This window comes from Oncorhynchus kisutch, linkage group LG22 (genome assembly GCF_002021735.2).
Source record: "Oncorhynchus kisutch isolate 150728-3 linkage group LG22, Okis_V2, whole genome shotgun sequence".
NCBI classification, from domain to species: domain Eukaryota; kingdom Metazoa; phylum Chordata; class Actinopteri; order Salmoniformes; family Salmonidae; genus Oncorhynchus; species Oncorhynchus kisutch.
The window spans coordinates 27,146,675-27,168,037 of record NC_034195.2 but is presented as its reverse complement, the minus strand read 5'-3'; the positions used below and the strand labels follow the sequence as shown (position 1 = coordinate 27,168,037).

General features: G+C 42.1%; 1 protein-coding gene across 2 annotated transcripts in view; it reads left to right on the top strand.

Annotated features, from left to right (window-relative positions):
* Positions 1 to 9,078, top strand: part of LOC109867364 (solute carrier organic anion transporter family member 3A1-like) — a 66,898-nt gene extending 57,820 nt beyond the window's left edge. Inside the window, exons 5-10 of one of the 2 annotated variants that reach the window (XM_020456490.2) lie at positions 1,999 to 2,163; positions 2,336 to 2,534; positions 5,681 to 5,816; positions 6,551 to 6,723; positions 6,865 to 6,929; positions 7,140 to 9,078. In XM_020456490.2, the coding sequence (XP_020312079.1) occupies positions 1,999 to 2,163; positions 2,336 to 2,534; positions 5,681 to 5,816; positions 6,551 to 6,723; positions 6,865 to 6,929; positions 7,140 to 7,510 (1,109 nt within the window). In that variant the 3' untranslated portion in view covers positions 7,511 to 9,078. Of the gene's footprint in view, positions 1 to 1,998; positions 2,164 to 2,335; positions 2,535 to 5,680; positions 5,850 to 6,550; positions 6,724 to 6,864; positions 6,930 to 7,139 lie in introns of both variants that reach the window. The other variant, XM_031801872.1, reaches the window with a different exon arrangement.
* Positions 9,079 to 21,363: the final 12,285 nt, after the last annotated feature.

Genomic DNA, 21,363 nt, shown 5'->3' with positions numbered 1-21,363 from the left:
ACTTACAGCACCCAATGTCACAGAAGGCCAAAAAGATCATCAAGGACATCAACCACCCGAGCCACGGCCTGTTCACCCCGCTATCATCCAGAAGGTGAGGTCAGTGCAGGTGCACCAAAGCTGGGACTGAGAGACTGAAAAACAGCTTCTATCTCAAGGCTGTCAGACTGTTAAATAGCCATCACTAGCCAGCTACCACCCGGTTACTCAACACTGCACCTTAGAGGTTGCTGCCCTATGTACATAGAAATGGAATCACTGGTCACTTTAATAATGTTTACATACTGCTTTACTAATTTCATATGTATATGCTGTATTTTAGTCAATGCCATTCCGACATTGCTCATCCTAATATATATATATATTTGTTAATTCCATTCTAACAATGACATGCTTACTTACGGACCCTTCCCAACAATGCAGAGAGAAAAATTTGGAAAAAATACACAATAAGTAAGGACAACTTGTCCATATACACTGGTTACCAGTACCGAGTTGATTTGTAGGGCTATGAGGTAATTGAGGTAGGTACAGTTGAAGTCAGAAGTTTACATACACTTTGGTTGGAGTCATTAAAGCTAATTATTCAACCACTCCACAAATTTCTTGTTAACAAACTATAGTTTTGGCAAGTCGGTTAGGACATCTACTTTGTGCATGACACAAGTAATTTTTCCAACAATTGTTTACAGACAGATTATTTCACTTATAATTCACCGTATCACAATTCCAGTGGGTCAGAAGTTTACATACACTAAGTTGAAAAACTGCGTTGAAATGTATTTCATTTCACCTCAGGAGTAAATGTCAGTTGGCTTTTCATAGCCGATCATTCAGAATATCTCTACCACTCCTGCTGTCTCTAGAGAGTTGAAAACAGCAGGTCTGGGACAAGCTAGCACGTCCGGTGAACAGGTCAGGGTTCCAAAGCCGCAGGCAGAACAGTTGAAACTGGAGCAGCAGCACAGCCAGGTGGACTGGGGACAGCAAGAAGTCATCAGGTAGTCCTGAGGCATGGTCCTAGGGTTCAGGTCCTCCGAAAGAGAGAGAGAGAATTAGAGAGAGCATACTTAAATTTGCACAGGACACCAGATAAGACAGGATAAATACTCCAGATATAACAGACTGACCCTATCCCCCGACACAAACTATTGCAGCATAAATACTGGAGGCTGAGACAGGAGGGGTCGGGAGACACTGTGGCCCCGTCCGACGATACCTCCGGACAGGGCCAAACAGGCAGGACATAACCCCACCCACTTTGCCAAAGCACAGCCCCCACACCACTAGAGGGATATCTTCAACCACCAATTTACCATCCTGAGACGAGGCCGAGTCCGAGGCCACGGAGATTGTGCCGTATTTGTCTAAGGTGTATGTAAACTTCCGACTTCAACTGTAGGTGCAAATGTAGAATCTTAATTTGATCACTTTTTTTGCTGCGAATTTTCCTGCATAGCAGGAAATGCAATCTTGTAGTATATTCAAGATTTTTAAAGGCTTCTAAGGTTAGTAATTTCCACTTAAAAATGTCAGACTTGATTTTCCCTAAGAAAAATGAATCTACCCTCACAACTTTTTTAAATACATTATTATCCACATAATAATTCACATTTCCCATTGCTGTAGGATTATTTTATTTCATGAAAATGTTCTTTCTCAAAACTGCGATTTGAAAAACACAGTTCCAGATTCTGTTTTGTAAAGTCTGGACTGTTGAGTCTGATAAGTCATCTGGGGTAGTGTACTATATATGTTGTCTGTTATGAGAAAAGAAAGCAAGGGACTTAAATCCTCTGCTTCTATTGAAATGATATAGCTTTTTACTAGTTATGAGGAAAGAATAAAATAAATTCCACATACAAATTACACAATGTTTTCAGATTTTTATATGAACCTTTCACCAGTTTAGTGTAACTGGCAGATTTTTTATTTATAGTGAGAGAGAGATGTCTGTGTCCATGTGACGCTTTGATATTAAGGATCTTCTCTTTTCAGTGATCCCTAAAGTGACCAAGCACCTCCTGTCCAACCCAGTGTATACCTGCATCACGCTGGCTGCCTGTATGGAGATTGGTGTAGTGGCTGGCTTCGCTGCCTTCCTGGGGAAGTACCTGGAGCAGCAGTTTAACCTCACAACCTCTTCAGCCAATCAACTACTAGGTGAGTGGCATGCACATGCACGACACACACACATTCTCTCTCACATACACACACATACATACAGTCCCACACCCCCTGGAGCCACACAGTAGACAGAGAGCAGTACAATGAGAAGAATCAGTGCAGTATATGAGAAGGAGATTAGCTTAACCTGGTGGTATTAACTTTCCAGGTATGACGGCCATCCCCTGTGCTTGTCTGGGGATATTCCTGGGGGGGCTTCTGGTCAAGAAGCTGAACCTCTCAGCCCTAGGGGCCATTCGCATGGCCATGCTGGTCAACCTGATCTCCACCGCCTGCTACGTCTCCTTCCTCTTCCTTGGCTGTGACACAGGACCTGTCGCTGGGGTGACCGTCCCCTATGGCAACGAGTAAGAACAGCCTGTACATATACTGGTTTAGCATATGTAATAGCAGTGCTCCTTTTGGGGGCAGGGTGGTTGATGAAAGTGGGAACAAAGCCACACTCTGACTACGGAAACATTTGTCAGAATATACGTTTTACTAAATTTGTTTCCACCCATTTTTTATTTTAAAATTTGTATTTTTTAAATAACAAATATAGGATAATAGCTTGTAGGGGAATGTGGGGTAAGTTGAACTATTCAGCATCATTCTGTCAAGGAAAATATAGTATTCTTTCTAACAAAGATATCTACATACACTACCGTTCAAAATTTGTGGTCACTTTGAAATGTCCTTGTTTTTGAAAGATAAGCAAATGTTTTGTCCATTTTAAAATAACATCAAATTGATCATAAATACAGTGTAGACATTGTTAATGTTGTAAATGACTATTGAAACGACAGATTTTTTTTAATGGAATGTATGGAGTGTACAGAGGCCCATTATCAGCAACCCTCGCCCCCTCATCTGACCATAATTCCATCCTCCTGATTCCTGCTTACAGGCAAAAACTAAAGCAGGAAGCACCAGTGACTCAGTCAATAAAGAAGTGGTCAGATGACGCAGATGCTAAACAACAGGACTGTTTTGCTTGCACAGACTGGAATATGTTCCGGGATTCCTCCGATGGCATTGAGGAGTACACCACATCAGTCATTGGCTTCATCAATAAGTGCATCGATGACGTTGTCCCCACAGTGACTGTACGTACATACCCCAACCAGAAACCATGGATTACAGGCAACATCCACACTGAGCTAAAGGCTAGAGCTGCCATTTTCAAGGAGTGGGACTCTAACCCAGACGCTTATAAGAAATCCCGCTACGACCTCAGACGAACCATCAAACAGGCAAAGTGCCAATACAGGACTAAGATTGAATCGTACTACACCGGCTCCGACGCTCGTCGGATGTGGCAAACAATTACTAACTACAAAGGGAAGCACAGCCGAGAGCTGCCCAGTGACACGAGCCTACCAGACGAGCTAAACTACGTCTATACTCGCTTCGAGGCAAGCAACACTGAAACATGCATGAGAGCATCAGCTGTTCTGGATGACTGTGTGATCACTCTCTCCTCAGCCGATGTGAGTAAGACCTTTAACCAGGCCAACATTCACAAGGCTGCAGGGCCAGACATATTACCAGGACGTGTGCTCCAGGCATGTGCTGACCAACTGGCATGTGTTTTCACTGACATTTTCAGCATGTCCCTGATTGAGTCTGTAATGCCAACATGTTTCAAGCAGACCACCATAGTCCCTGTGTCCAAGAACACTAAGGCAACCTGCCTAAATGACTACAGACCGGTAGCACTCACATTGGTAACCATAAAGTGCTTTGAAAGGCTGGTCATGGCTCACTTTAACACCATTATCCCAGAAACCCTAGACCCACTCCAATTTGTATTCCCGCTCAAACCGATCAACAGATGATGCAATCTCTATTGCACTCCACACTGCCCTTTCCCACCTGGACAAAAGGAACACCGATGTGAGAATGCTGTTCATTGTCTAGAGCTCAGCGTTCAACACCATAGTGCCCACAAAGCTCATCACTAAGCTAAGGACCCTGGTATCTAAACCAGGGCCCCCCCAGGTGGTACGGGTAGGAAACAACAATCTGCCACGCTGATCCTCAACACTGGAGCCCCTCAGGGGTGCATGCTTCTGTACCCTTCTGTACTCCCTATTCACCCACATCTGCATGGCCAGACACGACTCCAACAGCATCATTAAGTTTGCAGATGACACAACAGTGGTAGGCCTGATCACTGACAACGATGAGACAGCCTATAGAGAGGAAGTCAGAAACCTGGCCTGGTGGTGCTAGAATAGCAACCTATCCCTCAACGTAATCAAGACAAAGGAGAGGATTGTTGACGACAGGGAAAGGAGGACTGAAAAATTGTCAAAGACTCCAGCCACCCCAGTCATAGACTGTTCTCTCTGCTACCGCATGGCAAGCGGGTCCGGAGCGCCAAGTCTAGGCGCTATGTGATGGTCTGGGGGTGCTTTGGTGGTGATAAAGTGGAAGATTTGTACAGGGTAAAAGGGGACTTGAAGAAGGAAGGCTATCACTCCATTTTGCAACGCCATGCCATACACTGTGGACGGCGCTTAATTGGAGCCAATTTCCTCTTACAACAGGACAATGACCCAAAGCACAGCTCCAAACTATGCAAGAACTATTTAGGGATGAAGCAGTCAGCTGGTATTCTGTCTATAATGGAGTGGCCAGCACAGTCACAGTATCTCAACCCTATTGAGATGCTTTGGGAGTAGCTAGACCGTATGGTACGTAAGAAGTGCCCATCAAGCCAATCCAACTTGTGGGAGGTGCTTCAGGAAGCATGGGTGAAATCTCTTCAGATTACCTCAACAAATTGACAACTAGAATGCCAAAGGTCTGCAAGGCTGTAATGCTGCAAATGGAGGATTCTTTGATGAAAGCAAAGTTTGAAGGACACAATTATTACTTCAATTAAAAATCATTATTTATAACCTTGTCAACGTCTTGACTATATTTCCTATTCATTTTGCAACTAATTTCATAATGCCTTGCATTACTATGCCTGGGAAGAAAACGCTTCAATTTGCTCAACTTGCCATCTGCTCAACCATTGGCTCAACTTAGCTCATGGCCTTTGGCTCAATTTACCCAAAGGCAAACATTTTGACTATATTAGACAACACAGCTCCAAGGATGCACTTTCATGCTAGGTTTAGGACCTCATATTGAAGCTTATAGAGACCCCAACTTATTTATAGGACAATCTAACACAACAAATTAATTTGACTTTGTGAAAATCTGTTTTTTGGACTTAACTTGCTTACCAATTTTTCCTTGTAGTTTCTTCCTTCACAAACTCCATGAAATTATGACCCCTTTCTAAATATTTGTCTATGATTTCCTAGAAACAGGGATGGCTCAACTTCCCATTTGGCTCAACTTACCCTACACTCACCAACTGGAAATGTGCTTTGCACTGTTTAACTTGTTTATTTAGGGACATAGTAGCATTCCTATATGTACACAGTATAGTCTGAACAGCTGTTTGTATCTCTCTCGCTTCCTCTCTCTCTCTTTCTTTCTCTCCCTCTCTCTCCAGGACACTGCGGGTGGGCGAGAAACCAGAGGTCCCCTGCATGAGTAACTGTAACTGCTACACCTCCTCAGTCAGCCCAGTGTGCGGCTCCAACGGAGTCACCTACCTGTCCTCCTGCTTTGCAGGCTGCACTACAACAGTGAGCACATGCATCTACCCCCCTCTGGCTCAGGTCATTACCCTGGAAGCCTTCCACCCTCACCTCTCTGCGTCCCATTATGTCCTGTGATAGATAGAGGCATTCACCACAGCCCAAATGCTAGAACAGAGCAGCCATCCTAGAAATAGAATCCCTGGAATGGACACAATGTTCTGTCTTATGAGCAACTGTGGACCAGTAGAGTATGTTGTCTCCAATGCTCCCATGTACCATACAGATGCCCTGATGTTATGTTACCCTTAATTAAACCAAAGTGACTTCCATCATGGCCTTCATGCACATCAAACTGTGACAAATAAATCCTTAGCTTTTCAATGGCAATGTTGCGTCTAGAGATCCTACAACTAGATGGTCTTCATCGTTACAACTTACTCTGTATTTAGATGCTTCGCCCCATGCTGTGAACCGAAGCAGGCTGTGGATGAATGTTCTTTATCACACTCCTCTCACTTTTATGAATCATAGGTATTTTCTCTGTGTTACTGTGTGTAGTCAGAGCAGTGACCTTTCTACATATGAAATCTCTGGATTGTTATTATCACTGCACAAACAGAGTCACCACCATTCGTCATTTTACATTTCCCCAACAACCTACATATAGAGAGATGGAAGAGATGTGAGAATGCCGTGTTGCATCTGTGTTCATCTGGCTTGTTGTCACATAAAGTAATACTAATGCAGATATACCTACCTATACCTTCTCTTGTCTTCAGAATTTGACAGGGTGTACATGTATATCCAGTGACAGTGAAATGGCCACAGCTGTCCCAGGGAAGTGTCCCAGTCCAGGCTGCCAGGAGGCCTTCCTCACCTTCCTCTGTGTCATCTGTGCCTGCTGTATGATCGGCTCCATGGCTCAGACACCCTCCGTCATCATCCTCATCAGGTAACACCACTGGAATTCACCTTAACACCATACCATAACATGGCCAGTAGAACCCAGTCAAAATGTAGAGAGGGTGTACTTTACTCAGACGTCTTTCTCTTTCCTGTGTGTAACAAATACTGTTTCTCCTTCTCTTCCTAGGACTGTGAGCCCTGAGCTGAAATCATATGCTCTTGGAGTTTTGTTTCTCTTGCTGCGACTACTTGGTAAGTTATAGTACTGTTACACTTACGTCTGAACTAGTCAGGTTGCACTGTTACATTACTTTGTTTATAAATCAAACATACTGGAGTTTCAGATGCTACAGTTTGTTGACCAGTACTGGTGTAATGTTAAGGCTAAAGTATTGATTTCTTCATTTGTAGAGATGAAAAGCTTGTGCTGCTGATGTAATCCTCTCCTCACCTGTTTTGTAGGATTCATCCCCCCTCCTCTGATCTTTGGTGCTGGGATTGACTCAACTTGCCTTTTCTGGAGTACAGAGTGTGGGGATAAGGGAGCCTGCCTGCTGTACGACAATATCGCCTACAGACATCTGTACGTGAGCCTGGCCATCGGTCTTAAGGTCACCGCCTTCATTCTGTACACCACCACCTGGTACTGTTTACGCAAGAACTATAAGAAATACATCAAAAATCATGAGGGCTATACGACACCAACCGAACTGTTCCCCTCCAGTCTCACAATGGACAACATGAAGGATGGGAGTCAGAACCCAAACAAGACAACGTTTATATACAACCTAGAGGACCATGAGTTGTGCGAAAACATGGAGTCGGTTTTATAGTTTCTGAACCATCCAAAGGACTATCTGCTACATTCATTATTAAATAAGTTCATAAATGACGATCATCCTCCTTTGTATTTTTTTAAATTCAACATTAGAATGTTTTCTATCTGAAGTCCTATACGGGCCCTGGAAGACTGTTGCTGCTCTCTTCTCCTTGGTAACCTTTGATAGAGGCCATTTTGTTTGTAGAGGTGTTATCAGCAAGGGTTTAGTCCCGTACCAGTGAACTCTGTTGTGATTGTTAGTAGAAGACAACTATTGTCTGGCTCTGTCCTGCTCCTAGGTGATTAGATGGTCAATATTATGCTACTGTTATAGGCGCCATATACTTCTACTCGCTCGAGTATAACATGGATCCAGTCACTGAAAATGACGGGACCTGTTTGGTCAGTTTCACATTTCGTTCCCTTCCACCATGGAACCAAGACATAAGTATAAATGATAGGACGTTTCTCCACGTTGCCAAGAATATATAAATAAAGAGATGTTGTGTCATTATGTGTTGCATAATATATGTTATATTTTGATGAAACAAACAAAGAGAGCTTTCTCATGTACTATATAGTGGAGAAAGTAGAGCGCTTATATAGGACAATGTTCTATCGTTACTGTATGCATTCAGTGTCAGAATGAAGTTCAGTGGTAGTAGCTGAAATGGTGTTAATGTCAGCATACACTGTACAAAAACAGTACTCTTACTGGAACACAGACACTGTTTCTGACTATAAACATAGAAATGAGTTGGTCTTTCTATGGGTTCAAAAATGTTATATTATTCATATACATTTCTATCATTGTGAAAGAGATAAATCTGTCTTTTTGCACAGTCCTTTCTGAATGTTGTAAAAGTTTCTTTGCCTTTCTATTAACATGTTTGATTTGCTTTGTTTATTTAACCCTAATATGTCTTAATATGAGGGATTATCCAGATAAGAAGTATTATTTATGTTTTGAGGGGGGCTTTTGCACCATAGTAGAAAAGCAAAGAATGGAAAATCAACAAGTACTTTCTGTGTGTGTTATCATCTCTTCAAGCTAAACAATGAAGATTCAAGTTTATATATTTGTACTGTATATGTGAGGTTCAGAATGTTGTATTAGAATTAACTAAACTGAGATGATAATATAGGAATTTGACATTTAATTATTTAAAAAATGTTTAGTTGTGATATGCATCACACAAAATGGGAGCCAATGTCATAACAAGAGAGGAATAAGAAACTAAGTGCAAAGCCAACTACACCAGTGCTTTGCGTAGGGCAGAGCAGAACTGCTTGTTACTTCAGAGCATGCAGAATCTGCATGTGAATTCACACAAAAGGTACTGGGAGTAATTTATATGCAATGGCTGATAATCCTACAACAAGGTAATAGGCATTCTTATTTTGTTATCCCTTGACATCATTTTTTGAAGACCCTCAAGGCCTGATGGCACACCTAACTTCTTTTACAGTTTCTCTACAGCAAAACTTTTAGCATTGTCCCTTTTCTTACACTTTTTTGTATGGCAGGATATAATTTATTTTACTCTGGAAATAAAATTATTTTTCAGATAATAATCCAGACATGGTGTCATTTTCACTTTATTTCTTTACAGGGAAAATATCAAATCAAATGTTAATAGTCACATGCGCCGACTACAACAGTGAGCCCCTAACCAACAATGCAGTTTAAAAAAACAAGACTAAGAAATAAAAGTAACAAGTAATTAAGAGTAGCAGTAAAATAACAATAGCGAGACTATATACATGGGGGTACGGGAACAGAGTTAATGTGTGGGGGCACCGGTTAGTTGAGGTAATATGTACATGTAGGTAGAGTTATTAAAGTGACTGTGCATAGATGATAACAACAGTGAGTAGCAGTGGTATAAAAGAGGGGGGGGGGGCAATGCAAATAGTCTGGGTAGCCATTTGATTAGGTGTTCAGGAGTCTTATGGCTTGGAGTTAGAAGCTGTTTAGAAGCCTCTTGGACCTAGACTTGGCGCTCCAGTACCGCTTGCCGTGCGGTAGTAGAGAGAACAGTCTATAACTAAGGTGGCTGGAGTCTTTGACCATTTTTAGAGCCTTCCTCTGACACTGCCTGGTATAGTGATCCTAGGTGGCAGGAAGCTTGGCCCCAGTGATGTACTGACATAAGAAATGTATGTGTAGGCAGGTAAATACGTTACCTGTATTTGATGTGTCTTAAGCACTCAATCAGTCCTCTATACCTGTACTGATATCCAGGCCCGAAAATTATTGAGCAATACTTGATATCGGTTTAGGTCAGAATTTGATATCACTATTAGCTACCTGTGCTGATTTATCCAGATGCTGTGAAAGAGCTCATCGTATAGACACATTGATTCATAATGCTCAACAGCACCATTATTACCCTAAATGTTTTAGTGTTTAAAATAGCTTTCCCAGGGCATATGTTGGTGCTTTGTAGTTGCTGAGTGTCTTTTGAAAATGTGAATGGACAACCGTGCAGTACATTTATCTGGTCTGCTTGGTAGAGGCAGTCCAATTCAGATGTTTTTCCCAATAATTGGTCTTTTGACCAATCACATCAGATATGTTCACATCAGATCTCTTTCAGAGCTGGTTTGATTGGTCAAAAGACCAATTAGTGAGAGAAAAAATCTGAATTGGGCTGCCTGTCTTAACACAGCCATATTGATATGGCTTAAATTTTATTTTAAGCCATACCAGATGAATTGAGTTAACACTGGTGGAGGGGAAAAGAGTGCAAGGCATGGGTTTTAAGAGGAGGCCTAGAGCTAATCATCACTACTCCAGCCTTCAGAGTGTTTGGCAATACAGTAGCACAGACACAGACAGGAACAATCAGTCCACTCACCTCTCCTCTCCACCACTGGCTAGAGGAAACAAGAGAAACAGTCTTTCCATCCTTCCTGTGTGTGCAGTGTTCTACCTCTATCTCTTAATTCAAGTTTTAAAAAACATGCTACAAAATGGGCTCACAATTTCACTGTGTGCATGTTGATAGTTCTGCTTTTATAGCCCTTGATCATAAAAAGAACAACCAAGGAAGTCATAGAACATTTTAAAGATTGCAACATTACGGGATGTGTTTGATGTTGCTTTCTGTTTTATAGTCAATTTCTCAGAGACCATATTATTCCAGAGTGTTGGATGTTCACAGCGTTGGATGTCCTTTGTAATTCTTGATTACATCCTTGATTGCATGCAGTTGTTTACTGTGGTACAAAGCCAATGGTTTACATCCGAGGGAAAAAGCAAGATATCTGTCAGCAGGACAAAAGACCCATTCCCTGCTGTCGATTCTTACAAGGCGACGCGCTATCTTATCCCAAAGCACATTTGCATGTGTTTAAAACCAATGACAAATGTCTGAAACCAATGCTGGCACAGATTTAGCGGTAACAGTGTTGTGTTCAATACTTATCTGTGTATTGCAGTCTGACCGCAACCCTATTTGTTTCTGGGTCTGGTCTTGTTTGTCGTTGATAGGGATGACAGGAATTTATGAGAGTGACAGTTTGTGCAACAGAGAGTTGCAATATAAAGATACATATAAAAATGCATACATAGTTGACAGCACTAGCACTGCAATAAACATTTTGTTCTAAGGAGAGAAAGAAAGGAAACAGTGAGGGAAAGCATAAGAAATATGTGATAAATCACCAACCACTTGAGTACGCAATAATTGAATGCCAGTCTCAAGATGCTGCGAAATCAAGCAAGGCAAATAATTGTGCTTTGTTTATCTGTACAGTGTGTGCGTGTGTGTGTGTGTGTGTGTGTGTGTGTGTGTGTGTGTGTGTGTGTGTGTGTGTGTGTGTGTGTGTGTGTGTGTGTGTGTGTGTGTGTGTGTGTGTGTGTGTGTGTGTGTGTGTGTGTGTGTGTGTGTGTGTGTGTGTGTGTGTGTGTGTGTGTGTGTGTGTTTACACTGCATCTGTTAAGCTTTGTTTCATGTGGTGATCCATCAGCCGGCTGGCTATTGTATCACACTGCACATAATTCATTTTGGGATTCGTTGCGCAAACTGATTTCTCCAGAGACCTGCACCTTTAGTTTGTTAAAGTACATAGCTTTTATTTTATAAATCAAACTAACAACTTCGTAATGTAGCATAAGTCTATCCCTCAGGTGTAGCCTATTAAAGCAGTACCAGGTCTGTATGATTGCAAACCACCAACATAACCCACATTTAAAAAAATAGAAATAAATACCTATATTTCATTTCATCTTTAGGATATTCTTCAAATACTAACATTTACTACAATATTACAAAGTGTTGATTTCCAGTATTTTCTACACATAAATTAATCTTAAAACATCTGTTTTGATCTTATAATGACAATAGTTAATGATGTTGTTAACTATGACAAGTGTTCTTGTAATCAAATATCACTCTGTAATTACCATTTGTAAGAGCTTCAAAATATTTGTGAACATACAGGACAAATGTCAAGAGCTACAGTAGGGGAGTGCACTCACAGTGCATTACCTTGTAGAACAATATCATCATATCCTCAACTTGGAGTTCACTGCTAAAAGCAACTGATTGCAGCTCTAAAAAATATAGAATTTTTGCTAATTCCAACTCATTGTTGATGTAAAATGTTTCCTGGGAGTCCTTTAAAGCCCTTGTGCCATTTCTCCCAGCATTGTCTTCCATTGTGGGTTTTAGCCATCTTCATGTCAGACAGCACAGTGAGACGCTTCAACAAAGGAGAGATGCTCATGCATGCCAATGACATTGGTTCCAGCATCAGAGGCACCTCAGTTACAAACACACTCCTCGAAATGTATCACACTTAGAATGCTAATGACACCAAAGCCCCACAAACGCAATTATCATTCTTAAAAATATATATATTTTGCAAGTAACATTAATGCATGACAAGCCTCCTGTCTCAAGGCTTGTTCGTCCCATCCGGTGCTGTCAAACTAATGAATGCTTCACCTTGTGAATCAAACACAGCATCACAAAACATGACAGTTTGAAACTGTAAGTAAGATGGAACTACCATTTTTAGCTACACACTTAAATCCATACATATTCAAAGGAATATTAATATTCTAGCCCAATGGAGCTTGACTGGGTGACATTTAGAGGAGAACGAGAGGTTGATGTTCATTGTCTTACTGTAGAGGTCACAGATTGATTCAGAGAGGTTTGCATAGTTGAGATATGGCCCAGAAAATATACTCTGAACCAGTATCGGTGTGTGAGTAAATTCACTGGGGAAGCCCCATAAAGAAAAGCCATATTACAACCTATATGTTGCTGTAATTGCATTGTTTGCTCTATAACCTGTTAGTTCATATCCCTTGTGACTGTGAAATATAGGCCTAAAGGCCGAGACAATAAGACACAGTGGCAGAATAAACCTTTGTTTTAACACAAAACCAGATAGCAACCTCTGTCCAGTGAAGTCCACAAAGCATATTGCATGTACAGTAACAGACAGTTACAGTTGAAGTTGGAAGTTTAAATACACTTAGGTTGGCGTATTTAAAACTCGTTTTTAAACCACTCCACAAACTATAGATTTGGCAAGTCGGTTAGGACATCTACTTTGTGCATGATACAAGTAATTTTTCCAACAATTGTTTACAGACAGATTATTTCACTTATAATTCACTGTATCACAATTCCAGTGGCTCAGAAGTTTGCATACACTAAGTTGACAATGGATTTAAACAGATTGGAAAATTCCAGAAAATTATGTCATGGATTTAGAAGCTTCTGATAGACTAATTGACATAATTTGCATCAATTGGAGGTGTACTTATGGATGTATTTCAAGGCCTACCTTCAAACTCAAATTGCCTCATTGCTTGACATCATGGGAAAATCAAAAGAAATCAGCCAAGACCTCAGAAAAAAATTGTAGACCACAAGTCTGGTTCATCCTTGGGAGCATTTTCCAAACGCCTGAAGGTACCACGTTCATCTGTAGAAACAATAGTACGCAAGTAGAAACACCATGGGACCACTCAGCCATCATACCGCTCAGGAAGGAGACGCGTTCTGTCTCCTAGAGATTAAAGTACTTTTGGTGCGAAAAGTGCAAATCAATCGCAGAACTACAGCAAATAACCTTGTGAAGATGCTGGAGGAAACGGTACAAAATAATTTATATCCACAGTAAAACAAGTCCTAAATCGACATAACCTGAAAGGCCGCTCAGCAAGGAAGAAGTCACTGCTCCAAAACTGCCATAAAAAAGCCAGACTACGGTTTGCAGCTACACATGGGGACAAAGATCGTACTTTTTGGAGAAATGTCCTCTGGTCTGATGAAACAAAAATATAACTGTTTGGCCATAATGACCAACGTTATGTTTGGAGGATAAAGGGGGAGGCTTGTAAGCCGAAGAACACCATCCAAACCGTGAAGCACGGGGGTGGCAGCATCATGTTGAGGGGGTGCTTTGCTGCAGGAGGGACTGGTGCACTTCACAAAATGGATTGCATCATGGGGATGGAAAATGATATGAATATATTGAAGCAACATCTCAAGACATCAGTCAGGAAGTTAAAGCTTGGTCTCAAATGGGTCTTCCAAATGGACAATAACCCCAAGCGTACTTCCAAGGTTGTGGCAAAATGGCTTAAGGACAACAAAGTCAAGGTATTGAAGTGGCCATCACAAAGCCCTGTCCTCAATCCTATGGAAAATTTGTGGGCAGAACTGAAAAAGTGTGTACGAACAAGGAGGCTTACAAACCTGACTCAGTTACACCAGCTCTGTCAGGAGGAATGGGCCAAAATTCCTCCAACTTATTGTGGGAAGCTTGTGGAGGGCTACCTGAAACGTTTGACCCAAATGAAACAATTTAAAGGCAATGCTACCAAATACTAATTAAGTGTATGTAAACTTCTGACCCACTGGGAATGTGATGAAAGAAATAAAAGCTGAAATAAATCATTCTCTCTACTATTATTCTGACATTTCACATTCTTAAAATAAAGTGGTGATCCTAACTGACCTAAAATAGTGATTTTTTACTGAGATTAAATGTCAGGAATTGTGAAAAACTGAGTTGGAATGTATTTGGCTAAGGTGTATGTAAACTTCCGACTTCAACTGTACATGACCTACAGCTTGATCAACCATGTTTCCGACATATTCGGACCACTTAAAAGTTCTTAGGGCTGCAATCCCGTTAACGGGATCGATATGACAACAGCCACACCTTTGATGATCTTCATCAGAATGCACTCCCAGGAATCCTAGTTCCACAATAAATGTTTGATTTGTTCGATAATGTCCATTTTTTATGTCCAAGTAGCTACTTTTGTTAGGGCGTTTAGTACACAAATCCAAACGCTTGTGCAGGTCCAGCTGAACGTCAGACGGAAACTTCAAAATGTTATATTACAGGTCGTAGAAACATTTCAAACTAAGTATAGAATCAATCTTTAGGATGTTTTTATCATAAATCTTCAATAACGTTCCAACCGGAGAATTCCATTGTCTGTAGAAAAGCCATGGAACGCAGGTCACTATCATGCGAAATGCACATGACCAGGACCTGGCTCTCTGCCAGACCACTGACTCAAAGAGCTCTCATCCGGCCCCACATCACAGTAGAAGCCTCATTCAAGTTTCTAAAGATGGTTGACATGTAGTGGAAGCCTTGGGAAGAGCAAAATAACCAATATCCCACTGTGTATTCAATAGGGGCTGGGTTGAAAATCGACCAACCTCAGATTTCCCACTTCCTGTTTGGATTTCTTCTCAGATTTTTGCCTGCCATATGAGTTCTGTTATACTCATAGGCATCATTCAAACAGTTTTAGAAACTTCAGAGTGTTTTCTATCCAATACTTATAATGATATGCATATATTAGCAACTGGGACTGAGGAGCAGGCCATTTACTCTGTGCACCTCTGGGCACCTTTCATCCAAGCTACTCAATACTGCCCCTGCAGCCATAAGAAGTTTTAACAACTATTGATTTAGAACCACAGAGAGTTACCACAAGTCGTGAAGAAAACAGGAGCTGTCTCCACTATTCCAGCACCATTTCATCATCATCACCTAAAGAGTGACAACTAAAAGATACTAAAAACAACTTAGTCCAGTCAACGTAAGCTAAATATGATGTAGCTGTCCATAGTTCTGATGTGTGTGTGTGTGTGTGTGTGTGTGTGTGTGTGTGTGTGTGTGTGTGTGTGTGTGTGTGTGTGTGTGTGTGTGCGCACGCGCGCACGTTCGTGCAAGTACAAAAACTTGTTGACTCACCCTACTTATAGATGCTCTACTTTCCGGCTACCCGGATAAAGCACTAAATAAACGTCAGTTAGTGCTAAATACGGCTGCTAGAATCCTGACTAGAACCAAAAAATTTGATCATATTACTCCAGTGCTAGCCTCCCTACACTGGCTTCCTGACAAAGCAAGGGCTGATTTCAAGGTTTTACTGCTAACCTACAAAGCATTACATGGGCTTGCTCCTACCGATCTCTCTGATTTGGTCCTGCCGTACATACCTACACGTACGCTACGGTCACAAGACCTCCTAATTGTCCGCAGGCCTCCTAATTGTCCCTAGAATTTCTAAGCAAACAGCTGGAGGCAGGGCTTTCTCCTATAGAGCTCCATTTTTATGGAACGGTCTGCCTACCCATGTCAGAGACGCAAACTCGGTCTCAACCTTTATGAGCGGAAAGGCTCTGGAGCAACGAACCGCCCTTGCTGTCTCTACCTGGCCGGTTCCCCTCTTTCCACTGGGATTCTCTGCCCCCCCGATTACAGGGGCTGAGTCACTGGCTTACTGGGGCTCTCTCATGCCGTCCCTGGAAGGGGTGCGTCACCTGAGTGGGTTGATTCACTGATGTGGTCATCCTGTCTGGGTTGGTGCCCCCCCTTGGGTTGTGCCATGGCGGAGGTCTTTGTGGGCTATACTCAGCCTTGTCTCAGGATGGTAAGTTGGTGGTTGAAGATATCCCTCTTGTGGTGTGGGGGCTGTGCTTTGGCAAAGTGGGTGGGGTTATATCCTTCCTGTTTGGCCCTGTCCGGGGGTGTCCTCGGATGGGGCCACAGTGTCTCCTGACCCCTCCTGTCTCAGCCTCCAGTATTTATGCTGCAGTAGTTTATGTGTCGGGGGGCTAGGGTCAGTTTGTTATATCTGGAGGACTTCTCCTGTCCTATTCGGTGTCCTGTGTGAATCTAAGTGTGCGTTCTCTAATTCTCTCCTTCTCTCTTTCTTTCTCTCTCTCGGAGGACCTGAGCCCTAGGACCATGCCCCAGGACTACCTGACATGATGACTCCTTGCTGTCCCCAGTCCACCTGGCCGTGCTGCTGCTCCAGTTTCAACTGTTCTGCCTTATTATTATTCGACCATGCTGGTCATTTATGAACATTTGAACATCTTGGCCACGTTCTGTTATAATCTCCACCCGGCACAGCCAGAAGAGGACTGGCCACCCCACATGTGCTCTCTCTAATTCTCTCTTTCTTTCTCTCTCTCGGAGGACCTGAGCCCTAGGACCATGCCCCAGGACTACCTGACATGATTACTCCTTGCTGTCCCCAGTCCACCTGGCCGTGCTGCTGCTCCAGTTTCAACTGTTCTGCCGTATTATTATTCGACCATGCTGGTCATTTATGAACATTTGAACATCTTGGCCATGTTCTGTTATAATCTCCACCCGTCACAGCCAGAAGAGGACTGGCCAACCCACATAGCCTGGTTCCTCTCTAGGTTTCTTCCTAGCTTTTGGCCTTTCTAGGGAGTTTTTCCTAGCCACCGTGCTTCTACACCTGCATTGCTTGCTGTTTGGGGTTTTAGGCTGGGTTTCTGTACAGCACTTTGCGATATCATCTGATGTACAAAGGGCTATATAAATAAATTTGATTTGATTTGATAGATAAATGCCAATGCCATCCTCTTCTCTTTCATGTTGACAAAACATGTCAAACAGTACCCACTTTTAGTTTTTGTTGTACTATGCTACTTGGCTAAAATGCTTGCTCGCTAGCCTAACTTCCATTCATGTGCGACGTTAGCTAGTTAACATTAGCCTTCTACATCGAGCTACATATTGAACTTCCATCCTCTCAGGCCAGGGGCACAGCAATGTATGAATTAATGGTTGGGTCAGAATTGCGTTATAATCAGTGGCGATCCGTCATTCAGGGCAGGTGCGGCAGAGCCCCACATGTTTTCCATGTTATTTTGCCATTAATACGTGTCACATATCAGTTTGCAAACAATGTAAAAATAAATATATCATTGAGTTAATAATGCTACATACAAACATGGTCTCTTTTTTGGTTTCTTGAGTAAGGCAGCTCCAAAATGCAGGTGTTTCAGCCTAGCTCAGTGCTTTCTGTGGTGATGGAGCAAGCCAGCAGAAAATACGGAGCGTTGCGCCGTGATTGGCTCAGTGTTCTGTCACTCATGGGGACATTACATCAACGCCAAGTCTAAGGGTAGAGCTAGAAAATTCTTGTCTCTGGGTGCTGCCATAGAGTTACATTAGAAGTGCCCATATCAAATCAAATCAAAATCACATTTATTTGTCACATACACATGGTTAGCAGATGTTAATGCGAGTGTAGCGAAATGCTTGTGCTTCTAGTTCCGACAATGCAGTAATAACCAACAAGTAATCTAACTAACAATTCCAAAACTACTACCTTATACATACAAGTGTAAAGGGATAAAGAATATGTACATAAAGATATATGAATGAGTGATGGTACAGAGCGGCATAGGCAAGATGCAGTAGATGGTATCGAGTACAGTGTATACATATGAGATGAGTATGTAAACAAAGTGGCATAGTTTAAAGTGGCTAGTGATACATGTATTACATAAAGATGCAGTAGATGATATAGAGTACAGTATATACGTATACATATGAGATGAATAATGTAGGGTATGTAAACATTACATTAAGTGGCATTGTTTAAAGTGGCTAGGGATATATTTTACATCAATTCCCATAAATTCCCATTATTAAAGTGGCTGGAGTTGAGTCAGTGTGTTGGCAGTAGCCACTCAATGTTAGCGGTGGCTGTTTAACAGTCTTATGGCCTTGAGATAGAAGCTGTTTTTCAGTCTCTCGGTCCCAGCTTTGATGCACCTGTACTGACCTCGCCTTCTGGATGATAGCGGGGTAAACAGGCAGTGGCTCGGGTGGTTGTTGTCCTTGATGATCTTTATGGCCTTCCTGTGACATTGGGTGGTGTAGGTGTCCTGGAGGGCAGGTAGTTTGCCCCTGGTGATGCGTTGTGCAGACCTTACTACCCTCTGGAGAGCCTTACTGTTGAGGGCGGAGCAGTTGCCGTACCAGGCGGTGATACAGCCCGACAGGATGCTCTCGATTGTGCATCTGTAGAAGTTTGTGAGTGCTTTTGGTGACAAGCCAAATTTCTTCAGCCTCCTGAGGTTGAAGAGGCTCTACTGCGCCTTCTTCACGATGCTGTCTGTGTGGGTGGACCAATTCAGTTTGTCCGTGATGTGTACGCCGAGGAACTTAAAACTTACTACCCTCTCTACTACTGTCCCATCGATGTGGATAGGGGAGAAGGCTCAAGGTCATTGGCCACAGATTAAATGACATCAAATCACAATATATCTACAGTAGCTTTGATTGGACTGACCATGTCAACATCATACTTTCAAAATCTTAGCTAGCAGTCATCTTCATGAATCAAGTCGACAATCTACTGACAAATCCTTGTTAATCCTTGTCATATGAAGAGAAATAATGAAGAGAAATAATAGATAAAACGTATCGGTGCTCATCGGCCATTGGACATAAACATTACACAGCAAATTCAAGGAAACAGTTGCTAACCTCAATCATTGCAAAGCCTGCTATTCAGTGGGGTGGCTGTGTGGTGCCAAGTCTAATTTTAAAGGTCTCTTTTCCCAGTTTAAAATTATAAGCCTTCAACATTGGCTATGCTGTCAATGAAGCATAATGTGTGTCTGGCTCAAAACAACTGTTAACTCAGGACTGCAAAATCTGACTTTAGTGAGTTCAAGACAACTGTCTTGTATGCTGGAAAAAATATGCCAGGGATATATGTATACTGTAGCTAAGAAAGTAATACTAAGTGTGTGTTGTGTAGTAAGCTGTTAGTAGCCCATGTGCCTCACCCTAATAATTTTGTCCATTTTTCACCTCTTAATTTCGCCTACTGTTCTGACTTGGTGTTGCACATGTAGCATAGAACCTGTTTTTGAGAAGTGTAATCATCGGATATTGTAAGAACTTTTATTGTCTGCTTATATGCCCCCTTTATTTATCCCACGGTTGCCACGGTTGCCATAATTTGTACATCTCAACTGTCAGTAGAAACCGCATTTGTTTAGGCAAGTCAGCCATATCAGCAACGTTTCGCTGCCAGACAAGGCTCCGCTGACTGATTGCCAGGTGTAGCAGTGTTGGGACTGCTGTTGGGACAAACTAAAAGTTTGTGGGCACTGTTTGTCACCGTTACAGTGCAAGTAATTCATTGTTTAGTGTTGTGTTGTAGCTACAACGAGATGCAACAATTCAGGTTTTTCTGTCAATGACATATGCTCTCGATGGGATTTGATAAGGAGTGACGACAAATTCAAGCTGGCTTCCCTTGACACTTGTTGGGTGCGCCAGGACCATTCACAGTTGAGCTTTCTCAGTTTAGCTCAAAGCTGATTGGCTAATCTTTTATACTTTTTTGTCAAGGGAGGACAAATGCTCTCTTGACAAAAACGTTCGGCAACAATGTCAATCTCATTTGGACCAGATAGCATCAGATAGATGGCCTACACGTAGTGAGACAGAGGGGCGCTGTTTCACTCGCTCAGATGCTTTCTCCTGTGAGATAAGTTCAACCTCTTGTGAATTGAAGAACAATTATGAAACACAGAGAGAAAGAGAAATGTCGATTTTTGGGGGAAGCCAGGCTTCCCTTGTGTAACGGATGTGAAACGGCTAGCTTAGTTAGCGGTGCCCGCTAAATAGCGTTTCAATCGGTGACGTCACTTGCTCTGAGACCTTGAAGTAGTAGTTCCCCTTGCTCTGCAAGGGCCGCGGCTTTTGTGGAGCGATAGGTAACGATGCTTCGTGGGTGACTGTTGTTGATGTGTGCAGAGGGTCCCTGGTTCGAGCCCGGGTATGGGCGACGGGGAGGTCTAAAGTTATACTGTTACACTTGGCATCCATGAATACACTTGAGATGCAGCGAAGATTTCCTCATTCTGTTTTTTGGCTACAGTATGTGGTTCAGGCAATGTCTTGCATTTATTATTAGTGGTTCTTGAATCCAAGTCTGCTTTACAGCCATGGGACTGTGTACCTCATGAAATCAGATGTGCTCTGAAGGCAACAGAAATGAATGCCTATTGTTCCCCGGAGTACAATTTGATGGACATGCGTGAAATACAATGGAGGCAAAGAAATGAACTGTCCTTAGCTACAATGCCTTAAGTTATCTATTTGGCTAGCTCACGTTACCAAAATATGCATAGAGAATGAGAAGAATAAGAAGAATGCCTGCAATATTTTGTCACCAAGCAAAAACACACATAAAATGTATCTAATCTGGACAGCCTTTTTTGTTATGTTTTAAATCCCGAACCATGTGATTCCAATTATCTTTTCATGTTTACACACATTAAAAGAGACAGCAAGTCTAATAATAAAGACATCATTTAATGGTAAAAGTGAATTACTTTTTAATGTGGCATGAACACAACCACTCATGATGCTTTCATCTGATTGTCAAACAAATCACTTTAAAACGTAGGCTACCTGTGCATGTTCAGCCACTCCAAAATAATCCAAACAGTGCAATGTATGTACACTTGCACCATTTGATGAATGTAGATAGACATCTGCTTCAAAAAACCATAGTGTTCC